Genomic DNA, 13,590 nt, shown 5'->3' with positions numbered 1-13,590 from the left:
ACGGACACACTGCTGGTACTTAGCAGGCAGTTTGGAAGTAGTCAGGTTTTGGGGTTTTTTTTTTCCTTTTTTAAATAGGGTCAATGTTTGTCCATGTACCTATTTTACCATCATGCCTTCAGAGTTTAGAGATTTTAATTTAAAATCTTATTCATGGCTAAATGTCTAGTTACACAATGCCATTAGTTTATTTTAATAAAATGTTTCACCAGACACATTTTTACAAGAGTATGGGGGACACATTAAGTGGGATTGCACAGGCCTTCTAATGATCATCTCTATGACATCTAATATTATGCCACAGTCAAGAGATTAGAAAAGAAAAGTCTCATCGGCAAGAGTATTAAAGAAAACAGTATCCGGACAACTAACGGTTAATATGCCTAAATGTTTTTAAAGTTTAAAACTTGCAGCAAGAGAGTTTATTAGCAATATAGTAACTAAAGAACTACTTCCTATTAGCAGACATAAGAAATGTCTACATATTTGCAGTGATCAACACCTTTTCAATAAATTACAAATATCAGTTCATAATGGATTAAATTAATACATTTCTCTTCATTTTTTTTTCGCACATTACGTTTTTATTTCTTATTTTAAGGGTCTCTTCAGTGTGCATACTACTCCCCAACACAAAGTTATACATACAAAAGGAGCATCTATTTTTTTCTACTAATCATATAGAAGTCTGAAGAATTATTTAACATGAATAATTTCCAAATAAATTTCAGTTTGTATTTCAAAACAAATTTGTGATAAACAACTGGTGACCCTCTTGCTGTAAGAATTAAGTCATCTCTAACACTGGTTGACTGGGAGCAAGATGTAAAATAGGCTGCCATTTTAAACTATTATATATTGGGCTCCCAGTGAGCATCACAAATAACTTTTAGTAAGGTGTCTGCTACCAGTATTTGGATCTGCATGTATATTTCAAATACTTAATTTCAGTTTATTCCTGGTAATGTGTGTCTTTGTAGATGTTCAGAAATCTGAGATAATGAGTTCAGGTTTTTATTTACACAGGATTTTCATACGGAAACAAATTGGGGCATGTATAAAGAAGACAATTTAGTAGGCCAGAATTTTTCCGTGTTCTCCCATTCTTTAAAATTTGTTTCTGAATAAGAACTTATTACCTCAAAATTCAGCTCTCATTGTCCCCACAACAAAATCCACCCATATGCCACAGGCAATCGTGTCATGGAAATCTAGGCGCTCACACTAGTGGGTGAGGACGCACCTGCCAACTAGAGTTTTGAGCAGCAGGGACACCTAAGATAGTTCCTCATTTGCTTCAAAATCTGCTCTGCCTGATGGACAGAAGTCACATTACCATTCTCTAGCTGATGTGCAATTATTGGTACTCTCACTGATCTGCATGATCTACAGACAATTTTTCTACCCTGTCAGAAGAGCAGAGAACACAGTACAAGTGAATATAATGCAGAGCAGACAGAGATGACCCAAGAAAGTATGTAGAGTTGCAGCCTCCCTCACTGTTAAGTTATTCACTATTTTTTATTGTTTTGAATAATTCATGTTCAATAAGAACGATCAACATCTGTTTTTTAATAAAATTTAAAAATCAACTCAAGTATTGCTATGTACAGTAATATCGAATAAAAACATATCTTACTAACTTGTAACATGAATAGTGGAAATAGCCTAGCTGTATGTCAGAAGTCAAACTGTCACTAATTTTCTTTAAGAACACTTTGGTCTAACTTCAGTTATCTGAGCTTCTTGCACTCCTGTCTCTTGGGCAGTTTTGCTCTCTCACTGGCACCTGTCTCTGCAACTGGTTACAATTGCCCTTTTCTTAGTGTCTAGAAAATAATCTGGATCTGACCTATGCATCTTCATTAAAAAGTGGCTTCCAAAATTCAGGAGGAGTATCCCTATATAACAGCAGCAAACCAATGGGAGAAAATGGAAGACACACTTGAGTAAGCTGTAGACACATAAAACACATTTTAAACTTCTTCCCACCCCCAACTCCTTAAAGTCAGGAAGAGCCACTGCATGGAAAATGAGTAGAGTGTCAAATTCTGCATTTTATTGTTGGAATCAAATAAAAGATGGCTAAATTGGGGGTGGGGGAACAGAGAAGTGAATGTGGGCAACCGTAAACTGTTTTACACTAGATTTACATCTTCTTCAGGATAAAATGTCATCTTCAAAGTGGGAAGATGATGTGTACATTCTTACATAAGTGTGCCTCCCCTTTTGCGCCCAAGAATTGATGCCAAGTGTCTAAAGGCAAAACCTCGTAAGCATCAATCCTCACATCTAAGGATATTTTAGAAACGGTGTCTAGTTGCTTCAGTAGTGCCATGTTGAAGCCATGATCCCTTGCTCCCAGCTTAAGAACTGTTTAGTTTAGACAGGATTTAAGGCATTAATTTGCTCAGTTTCTGTACTTTCAATAAAAGAAACTACAGGAGTACTACTGAAATGTAAAGCTAGACAGGTCATAATAGTGGGAGAAATTAGCTGTTAGCTTAGAAGGTTAAGGATAGACATTAAGAAAACACAGATATATACACATATAACAAGTACCAAATGAAAACAGAGTTAGCACCACACAATATTATGGGTTTATTACATCTAAAAAACAGGATTATGCTAGTTTATGGATTATTTCAAAGACTTATATTTTGACAGGGTTGACTGTGGCCTGCGCATATTTATGCAGTGGTTTGCCAGCATTCTAACATTTACAACATTTGCAGGACAGCTTAGCTGTTTACATTATCCTGCTAAATTTATGACACAGAACCCTCCGTACCATAGTTCCTGAGAAGTGCTCATACTCCTATTTTCCTCTTCCCCTTGGGGGGAAAAAAGATGCTGGTTTACCTTTTTTTAAATTTATGTTTGAAAGTAAAAGTTTCCAAAGATTTGATGTGAAATTAAAATGAAAGAACTGGAATATAAATCCGTTTCTTACTAGTCATTTGTTCTGTGGTGGACCTAAAAATCACGTGTGCCATATTAAGAGATTAGCTAACCTCATCATTGTGGGGGAAAAAGTGCCATGTACAACACATGCACAATTCAACAAGTCCAGTGACATGCAGAGACAGCCCAAAAAGGTTAAAGGTGAGGAGAGACGGGAAGTACTTTTTGGCAATGCTAGTGGGTGTGGGAAATGTGGTCTGCTGCATGCATGCTAAAGATGGTGGAACATTTAGATACCATACCTGAAGGGTGATCCGATGAGCAATGTGGGAGGGGTGGGGTTACTCCCTGCATTGTGCCGGCGCCGTACTGCCTGACGCCTAAAAGTGCTGCGTTCACGGTGAAACATGACAGTCTCCTCGCTGGCTTGTGCTGCTGCATCAAGACAGACTTTAGGTCAAACAGGAATCCAGCTCAGTTATATATACACAGCAACTGAAGCCTCTCTCCCCTCCCCCACCCACACACTCCAGTTAAATGAACTTTCCAGCAAGAGAAACTAGTTCTTTTCACTCTCTGTACTCAAGATTACGATAGCTAAATTTATATTGCCTTTAAATATATACCCTACTTCACTTTCCCCATGTCCAAATAGCTAGGATTCCAAAAAGAGCTATAAATGTCTATTTCCTTCAAGACTTTAGATTTTGCTGGAAAGGGAACTGGATTAATTTCTCCAGCTCCCAAATGTAAGGAATAAATTATAAGTGGAGCTGGTACCACTGCCTATTAAGGTTGCCTAGCACTTCCATTATAGGATGCTGTTTGCAGTTGCACATTAACTTAGCCAAACTTGAATCATTTGGTCTGATGTTCTCTGCTGGGTGTTTGCCTCAAGGTGAATTTCTGAGAAACGTTCAGCCAAAAATTTTCAGCCGTTTCCAAGAATGAGGCTAGAGAAAAATACATTTGCCCATGTTAAAAGATTCTCGTGTACTATTCCTTGAAAAAGCTCTAGCACCCCTATGCTTTGAAGCAGGGACTTAAAATTTGGCAGCAAGGTGGCCTTTGCGTAAGAGATGTATCTTTTTCCATCCTTTTGAAAAATCTGTCCTTATTTTGTCAAGGTATAAACCTTAGGAAAAAAAGGTCAGTTCACATATTCTCAGTGGAGTAATCTTAGATTTTAGCAGCTATATTCCCAGAAAACTGCATCTGCCCTGGGCCTTTCTGGCTAGGGTGGAGTAGGACTTTTCCTGTTTTGCAGCTATGGGCTACTACAGGCCATTCAGGGTCCAAGTCTGGACCCCTTCACTGACAGCAGTATACTTGTCTCTTCTGTGCTCTCAGTGACTCTGCTGTGGGGTACAGACATCCTGAAGGAGGAAGCTACCGGATTATGAACGCAGAGTAGATGAGAGCTGGACCTGGGGGGTTAGGGAGATTGACTGAGACAAGGAGACCAGAACAGAGAACCAATGAGACAGGAGGAAAGTAATATAGGGAGACATCTCACGAAAAGCTGGGTGCAAGAGGAGAACTGGGACTGGGAGTCTGATTTGCTGAGGCTAAAATGTGGAACTGAAATAAGAAGCTCGAGCAGTGGAGGCTGGGACTGGCTAGTTGAGGAGAATAGCACTGCAATGAAGAGCCGGGTAGGAAAGATAAAAGAATGAAAGAGTGACAGGTTAGAAGAGATGGGACAAAAGGGGTCACATTTCGGAGTGGAGGGGAAGTGGGCCCCCTAGAGAAGACTCCTCTCCCAAGCTTGGAATAGAATGCATTATTCCTGAGTCTCACCATTCCTCTGCTGTCAGCAAATATCTGAAAACCACTGGAAAAGTGTTCCATCCCCCTCTACTGCTGGTCCACATAAAGGTGAACAACCTACCATTGGTGTCACTGACTGCTATTAGCTCAGCAGAAGTCTGTGCTGTTTATCTGAAGTTTCCAACCCTGCTGATGACTTACGTGTCAATATGCCACATGATGGCACTTCTGCTTTTTCAGTTTGCTTTTTTTATTATTTTTGATTTAAAGCTTGGGTCTACATTAAAAGTACATCAATGTTGTAAAGTTAAAAACCTGAAGTTTGGAAATGGCAGACTTAAGATTGCATAAAACCTTAATTCAGACCCATTGTGCATATGCATTTATATAGTCTTTAGTTATCATATACTGGAGAACCTCTGCCCCATTCCATGTACAGGAAAAGACCTGCTCTGAGGATAATTCAGGGGTGTATACTGAAGGAGACTGCTGGCTGCACGACCCCTGCTTCACTTTTTGAAGAAGTTGGAAGGCATGTAGTGAACAAGGCAGGGGATTAATGGAAGAGAACAGAATTATCTGAAGAACTGCCCTGGAGAATTGAACTGAATTCTATTCCTGCCTGTGCCATAGAGTTCGTATGTGATGCTAGTTAAGCCATTTATATCAACTTTTTCCACAAATGGTCACTCGTGTGGTGTTCTTTGTGTTTTGGTCATCTGACTTGACCCAGGGGTCTGATCTGCAAAAGTGCTGAACGCTCACCACTGCTACTGAAGTCAATGGGAGCTGTTTTAAACATTTTAGGTGCTATATAAGGCTAAAATCATTCTGAAAAAAAATCAGGTCCTAGGTCTGTAAAAGAGGTATAACGCCACTCCACCCACCTCACAGTAGGGTTTTAAAAGTAAATTTGTGAGTTGGAAACCTCATAAGAAAATTAATAGTTTTGTCTTCAGAGTAGGGTTTGAATAGTGTGCATGAAAGAGAGGCCTGGGACAATACCACAAACAATGTGGAGAAAACAAAATAGTTGCTCATTAATTGAACACTGTCCATTCTGTACACTGAAAGAAGCAGAGGTCCCGTGGAAAAACATTCACTCAGGTAATTAAAGAGTATCAGAATGCGTATGCACAAGGGGAACTAATTAAGATTGCCCAAGCTACCTTAATTCTGACATTTACTAATTTATGAATGCTTGACTTTGCAACCTAATTCTTTTCATGTAATTTGTGTGTGAAATATTCTAGATAATCTAACAGTGACTCCTATGGAGTTTTTTTCATGATCTTAAGAGACTGTTCCTAGGGTGACAAAGGCAGTGCTCAGAGGCATTTCAGCTGCTGGAACCAAAAGACACCATTGAGGATTTAAACCTCTCTGCATTGCCATTAGGTCTTCCAGGCGGCTTGTATGAAAGCCATTATGAATGACTTCTTTTGACCACAGGACAAAAAGCTTTTAACTGGAAAGGCCTCTCCTGCTGTCAAATCCAGTCCACCGAACATTTATGAGTCAATGAATGTTATATAAAACTGTCCTCTCAAGAAGCTATATGTCAAAGCTGCAACCAAGAAACTCAGTCTAATGTAAACAATAAAGAACAAACTAGCAGTGCAGAAAGAATGATATTACCGTTTAAAACAACTTAAGGAAGACTATTAAGACATCAGGCTGAATCAATTTAATTTGCTGTGTTTTTTTAAAAAAGCAAACTAATTCTGAAAGTGCACAAGATTTAAAGCATTGCATCATTATCAACATGCAATTAAGTGCAGTTAAAAATAAACCTATTACTTTTGGATCTGACCCTATGCTTGAGGGAAGCAGTTGGAGACTGATATATCTCAAGCAAAACACCTACCATTTGGATCACCAATAGTAATGGAAGATAAAGTTCCTATTTGAGCAGAATGGAGGTTACCTACATTTGTGCAGGGAGTTGTGAATTTGTGGTCCACACAAAAACTTGGGCTCCTAAAACCTAAGAGAGAGGTCCAGCATCCACGTTCACATAAGTTTCAAGAATCAATGGCATTTAGATTTGAGAGGTAGATAACCATTGTTGCATCTTGGACAACACTTACTCTCAGTAAAAATTGTTCTACTCTACCATGCAGGAATTCTGTTTACTGAAGAATGCAATGCAGGACGGGTTGCAGTGTCTATAGCATCACTCACAAGACTGAATTATTCTGGGAATATTTCTAGACTTCGAAAGGTACTACCATAAAACCAAACAATCTATATGCATGTGTGTGTGTGTAACAAGGCAGGCGGAGTTTATATGTAATCTTAACATTACAGGAAGTAGTGCTGCACTGTTAGCAAAATTTAACAGCAGGATTACTGTAATTATCTTAAAACTAACTAATTCATTAGTTCATCTCCACTTCCTAACAAGGCCACTTTTAGTAGTAAATCTTTGAAGTGAATCAGTTAACATAGGCAAGGCTCCCCTGGATCATCAGCATCGGTCTCAGAACCTACTGTTTACAATACAACCTTTGGGTCTCACATGTTGAAATTCTATAATGTTAAGGTGTTTGAAAGATCAACTTTTTCTTTTGTTTAGTGATTTATTTTAATGAGCCATCTCAGACTTGTTAGTAGCTACTTCCAAGGTATGAAAAGTCTAGACATGAAGTTTACAAGGCACATAATAACTAGATACATATGCTATAGCTCAGAGATCAATACAAGAACCACTGGGGAGGCACAACAAAACCCTTGGTGATAAACTCAGCCCACCCACCCCTACTTCCAGCTGTGGGAAGAAGATTAAGTAGAATTTAACCCAGAACATCATCCTTTAAGCCTGCCTGAGAGTCTGTCTTTCATGGAAGCCTTTGGGTGTGGGATGTGCAGAATCCCTCCCTCACTTCTGGATGAGCATCTCTGCCTGCCTGCCTGCCTCCCTTGTCCAGCTCCTGCAAAAGAGAGAGAGATGAGAGCGAGGGGAGCTTTAATTAGTTTATCCCATCCTCAGCCTTTTGTTTTAATCCTCCCACTGCAAACTGCTGGTTGCCTGACTGTTGCTGTTTACAGCTTTTTCTAAGCGGCAGCAAAGTGAAGCCTAGAACTCTGATCTAGGCTAGTGTTTTACCGCTGCTGTAGCTGCTCAGGGACTGTATTACTACAGCCTGGTCTGCATACAGACTAGTACCAGTTTAGCCAAGTTCTACAGAAGAATGCAAGCCCTGGTGTGGACACGTTTTAGTTTAGTTTAAACCTGTTCCTAATGGATTTAAGCTAAATTGAAAAAGCCTCTTCTAACATATCAATTTTAAAAATAATCACCATTTAAACTAGTGCAACTGAGTAAAAAATTGTAATTTCACTATGTTGCTGCTTGGAGTAAAAAGCCACTATGAACAACAGTACAAAGCACTGGAACCTTCTTTTAGAGAGAGTAATGAAGGCATCACTATCACAACACACCCTGGGAAGGTAGACTTCCTATTAAGGTCTAGAATTTTACTTTAAAGAAAAGTTCTGCGAAAGTTGATAGGGTGCATTGACTTCCATTATGGTGGTCAAGTGGTTATTTCAAAACCCCAGCATAACTAACTATCACCAGATCCATCAAGCAGCAGACTGTATGGTTGGAATATATGAACACTAGCCGAACCATCCTGCCCATTACACATGCGTTTCTAAAGCCCACTTGCTTTCCTTTTGCACATACAGGTGAAGGCATATGTACATCATTAAGTGCTTTATGTAGAATTATGTAACATTACTTGAAACAGCTGTGAGGGCTCATGAAGCTAAAACTGTATATTATATAGTATAGGACTAGTTTGAGAGAACACATATGGACATAAAACAATCTGATTCTCTTTCATAGCAAAATCAGTGTGTTTGAATATTTGTAGGTGAACATTTGTAGAATGTTTTGTAGAGAATTTGTAGAGAACCCTCCGACTCCTTGGTACAATAAAGTATGCTGCACCTCCTATGCACAGGTTATGGTTTCCGATCCAACATTGAACTTAAAGACTAGAAGTGAAAATGCAATGTTTCCTCCTGTTAAGGAGGCTCCATTCAATTTTATACTAAGAAAGAGTAACCAACATAGAATCCTAAATTAATCCTCAAAGTCAGCACAGTTTGGTAAACTGCTGAGTGAAAAGATTTACATAATTGCAGCTTGTTTCTTTGTCAGAGCTACCGAGACTAGGAGTAAAATTTTTCAAACGTAATTTAGGAGCCCAAATCTCACTAAAAAAATCAGAGGCATTAAAGTCAAAGTGCTTTTGAAAATTCTGCCTTTAGGTTAAATACAGTTAACCCCAGACCTTCTGACATTCCATTTGTGTGGCTAGTAGAGTAAATGCTAACTGGATTTAAAATCCCACTTGTACTACAAACGCACCATGATATCTGAAAGTCAGAACTGATTATTGAATTGTGCATCACATATTATAGTTATCGGTATTGTTCCCATAACTGCATTGGTCATTGGGGCACCATCATTGATAAACGATGAACCAATTGTCTCCACCCTGGACGATTCTGTGTCAGTGTCCAAGTCTCCGCTAAGTCCATTCCTATCCACTCTTATGTGGTCAGTCCATCTCTTCTTCTGTCTTCCTCCTCTTCCTCATACTGTTCCTTGGAGGATGATCTTAGATAGGCCAGATGATCTTGTTACATGGCCATACCACTTCAGCTTGCACTTCTTCACAGGCATCTGGAGATCTTCATATGACCCAGCACATTGGGTGATGATGTTCCGAACCTCTCCATTAGTGACATGGTCGAGGTAAGAGATGCCACGGGAGTATCTCATCTCCACTGCCTGGATTTTCCATTTGAGTTCTGCCGTAAGGGTCCATGTCTCGCACGCATACCAAAATACATACTATAGCAGGGGTGGCCCAACTGTGGCTCGGGAGCCACATGCAGCTCTTTTACAGTTAAAGTGTGGCTCGCAGCTCCCCCTATGCTGCCCCCCTTCATTCTCCACCTACCAGACTCGGGTGGGAGCTCAGAGCTTCTGCCCTGCAAAGGGGTGGTGGAGCTGAAGGATTCTGCCCAGAGAGGAAGGGGGTCTCGGGGTGGTCAGTAAGTTTGATCACCCCTATACTATAGGAAGGAAGAGCCTAACGTCTAATCACGTCCACGGTTTCAAACTGGGTGCCTGAAGTTTGACACACAGATTAGATACCTGATGTTAAGCATTCAGATGTATAAATCTTCTAGAAGAGAATCCTGGCTGTTTTTCCTTAGCTATGTTAGATCGGCAAAGCTAAACATGGAGTAAGAAACCCTAATCTTGTCAGTAAAATAAGCATATTACTCTAAATACTCTCAGGAGGCAAACCAGATGAGCAAAACATTTTTATTCAGTATCTACATACCCTAAGTGATTGAAATACAAATTGGACAATTCTGGTAAAATACTCCATCCAAGACACTCCTAGGACCTTCTTTCTAAAAGGAAAGCGGTTCAGTCCACATGGCTGCAATGGTGCACTGTAGGCCTTTTATTCTGAACGAACGAACGAACGAACGCACGAACGCACACACCCCCAGCTAAACAAATGAAGTAAATCATACCCTTTGCAATTAGAGGTAAGCTCTGTGCCACAAAATCTCAACCCAGTGCTAAGTGTCCCAAAAATTCAAGAGTGTTTCATTCCAGTGTTCTGGTTTGGGCTCCACTGCAACTTATTACATATGTCATAAGAACTTGGAACTTCAAATGTAGTTAGGCTGAAGTGAAGATGTGATGATTTTGGAAACAGGACTGATCATGAATACGACCTGTATGTGTATCTACCACAAGCTGACAAGGTTATGTCCTGTCTTTGCCAGACCAGGGACATTGAGTTCTAACATTCATCAGTGATGGTCTCTTCAGGATTAAGCACTCTTGAACAGGTTCACCAAGGAGGTTGGCTGAACCCAGGATACCTTGGCCAGTCTATCCCCTTCCTTCCTCCCTCCTTCCTTCTCACACATCTGTCTCTGTCCTGATTCCTACAACTTTCCTCATTAATTCTTTTATAACCTTCTTGCTTTGTCCACCTGGCTTCTCTTGCTCTGGTAACTTTACACTTCTCCAAAGGCCAGCCCCTCGTTGAGATAACAAGGTTGATTGAAATCCTTGTTAAGTCTCATATGTTGATTTCACAACAACATGAGAGCAAATGTCCAGTTTGACAGGTCTATTTTGGACAGCTTTGTGATGAAAAGCAGAGTGAAGCAAGGATATGCTCTTGCCCCTACACCCTTTGGAATTTTCTTCTCTGTACTCCTGAACAGTGCTTTTAAAAGATGTGAAAAAGAGTAACTCCATAAAAGACCAGATGGGAAACTCTTCAATCTCTCATGACTTAAGGCAAAGACTACAGTAAAAAAAGGTGCTAATTAGGGAATTTCTATTTGCTGATGCTACCCTTACAGCCTATGACAGATCTACTACAAGAACACATGGACCGCCCTTCAAGGGCTTGTCAGACATTTGCTCTCACCATCAGAATAAAGAAAATGGTTGTATTAGGACTGTGGCTTCCAGAAGCTCTTTTAATCACCCTAAATACAAATCAGCAAGAAGTAGTCCAAAAGTTCAGCTATTTAGGTTCTACAGTGACTACCAACAACAAAACAACGAGAGCCCTATAGCACTTTAAAGACTAACAAATTTAATTTCGGCAGACATAAGCTTTTGTGGGCTGTAACCCATTTCATCAAATGTAAGGAATAGAAATCACACACACCCCGCAAGGCTAAGGAACAACAATGGGGAAATAGTTGAGGCCTATTCATAACCATTAATTAGTACGTGAGAATGTGTGAACAGTGACAATTACTTCTTGTAATGAGAGAACCATTCCAAGTCCCTATTTAGGCCCAGTTTGATTGTGTCATGTTTGCAGATCAGTTCAAGCTCAGCAGTTTCTCTTTGAAGTCTGTTTTTGAAGTTTTTTTGTAAAAGTATGGCAACTTTCAAGTCATTTACAGAGTGTCCTGGGAGACTGAAGTGCTCTCCTACCGGTTTATGGATGTTTCTATTTTTTATGTCTGATTTGTGTCCATTTATTCTTTTGCGTAGTGACAGTCCGGTTTGGCCAATGTACGTGGCAGAGGGGCATTGCCGGCACATGATGGCATATATTACATTAGTAGATGTGCAGGTGGAATGACCTCCTGATGGTGTGGCTGATGTGGTTAGGACCTGTAATGGTGTCACTAGAGTTGATGTGTGGGCAGAGATGGCAACAGGGTTTGTTGCAGGGGTATGTTCCTGGGTTAGTGTTCTTCTTGTATGGTGTACGGTTGCTGGTGAATATTTACTTCTGGTTGGGGGGCTGTCTGTAAGCAAGGATAGGTCTGCCTCCCACAATTTGAGTGAGTGAGGGATTATCTGCTAGGATAGGTTGTAGATCCTTACTGCTGTACTGGAGAGATTTTAGTTGGGGGCTGTAGGTGATGGCCAGTAGTGTTTTGTTGTTTTCTTTGTTGGGTCTATCCTGTAGTAGGTGACTTCTGGGTACCCATCTGGCTCTGTCAATTTGTTTCTTCACCTCTCCAGGTGGGTATTGTAGTTTTAAGAATGTTTTATTGAGATCCTGTAGGTGTTTGTCTCTGTCTGAGGAATCAGAGCAAATCCAGTTGTATCTTCAGGCTTAGCTGTAGACAATGGATTGTGTAATGTGGCCAGGGTGGAAGCTGGAGGCATGAAGATATGTACTGCAGTCAGTTGGTTTTCAGTATAGGGTGGTATTAAAGTGACCCTCCTTTATTTGTATTGTAGCATCCAGGAAGTGGATTTGTGTGGACTGGTCCAGGTGCAGGTTGATGGGGTGGAAATTATTGAAAACCCGGTAGAATTCTTCAAGGGACTCTTTCCTGTGGGTCCAGATGATGAAAATGTCATTAATGTAGCGTAGGTAAAGGAGAGGTGTTTGGGGACGAGTATTGAGGAAGCATTGTTCAAAGTCAGCCATAAAAATACCGTGACTACCAACAACTCCATGGATGAAGAGCTAAATATTAGCATTGGAAAGGCTACCACCACCACCTTCAATAGACAACTAAAAGAGCATGGAACTCAAAGCTTAACCTCAGACTCTCTTTTTGGGATTTTCTGCTGAATGTTTCATCAGCAAATACCAATTCAGTACAACAAAATGTTCTGCTACATCTATTACTCATCCAACATAGTTTCAAAAGCATTGCAGTGCCTTCTGACCACCTCTCCTCCCACCCCCAGGGAGAGAGGTATAGCACCAGGTGTTCTACTTCTCTCCCTCCCCCCTCTAAATGAGGGCAGAGGCATAGCACCTCTCCAGCTCCAGGAGTTAGGGGTATTGGTGGGGAGTAGCGGCCCATTTCACAAGTACTGTATGAGGTTCCTTCCCCCAAAATCCCTTTCCATGAAAACAGTGTTTGATATTTCACCCTGCTTCAGAAGGAAGTCCCCAAAAATGCACACATTTTCACAGAAAGGGATTCATTTTTTCAGCCAGCTCAAATGGAGAGGAAACTGAGCAAAGAAATGCATAGAGAGTTTATTATTTAATATTTTTGTAAAGATTTGAGAGGATGTAGGTTAAGCAAACACCACTAACATATTAGAATTATATTATATGATACACCTACCACATGGCCTCTTTAAGAGGTAAATCTGAAATCTCATACATTTGGGTGGAGTTCTGGAAGGTGTGTTTATGCTACTGGACTAGCTTGGGAGGAAAGCAGGGGGTCAGCACCACTCCTGGGGGCCTAGACAGCTAGACTGAGGGACTCCATTTCCATGAAGGGGGGGGGGGGGGGTAATTCTGCTCCAACTAGTGCACTAAAATTAGCAACATAGCTGTGGCTATATATGAGGCAGCTCAGGCTAGCTGAGTAAGTACAACCCTACTTAGCCTCCTGGGTACATACTACGGCAGCTACCTC

At 40.5% G+C, this 13,590-nt stretch overlaps 1 protein-coding gene across 4 annotated transcripts in view; it reads right to left on the bottom strand.

The window, feature by feature from the left end:
- Positions 1–13,590, bottom strand: part of PCNX1 (pecanex 1) — a 111,510-nt gene that overhangs the window by 63,728 nt on the left and 34,192 nt on the right. For 2 of the 4 annotated variants that reach the window (XM_067557832.1, XM_067557833.1), the window contains exons 7-8: positions 7,500–7,607; positions 3,207–3,339 (exon numbers count right to left, since the gene is read on the bottom strand). The exons of 1 other annotated variant lie outside the window; for it this stretch is intronic. In XM_067557832.1, coding sequence (XP_067413933.1) covers positions 3,207–3,339; positions 7,500–7,607 — 241 coding nt within the window. The remainder of the gene's footprint in view (positions 1–3,206; positions 3,340–7,499; positions 7,608–13,590) is intronic. One more of the 4 variants, XM_067557834.1, reaches the window with a different exon arrangement.

Source organism: Emydura macquarii, unplaced genomic scaffold (genome assembly GCF_026122565.2).
Source record: "Emydura macquarii macquarii isolate MOO-44397 ecotype Brisbane River unplaced genomic scaffold, CSIRO-AGI_Emac_v2 contig_1876, whole genome shotgun sequence".
In the NCBI taxonomy this organism is placed as follows: Eukaryota; Metazoa; Chordata; order Testudines; family Chelidae; genus Emydura; species Emydura macquarii.
This window is presented reverse-complemented; position numbering and strand designations above follow the sequence as displayed.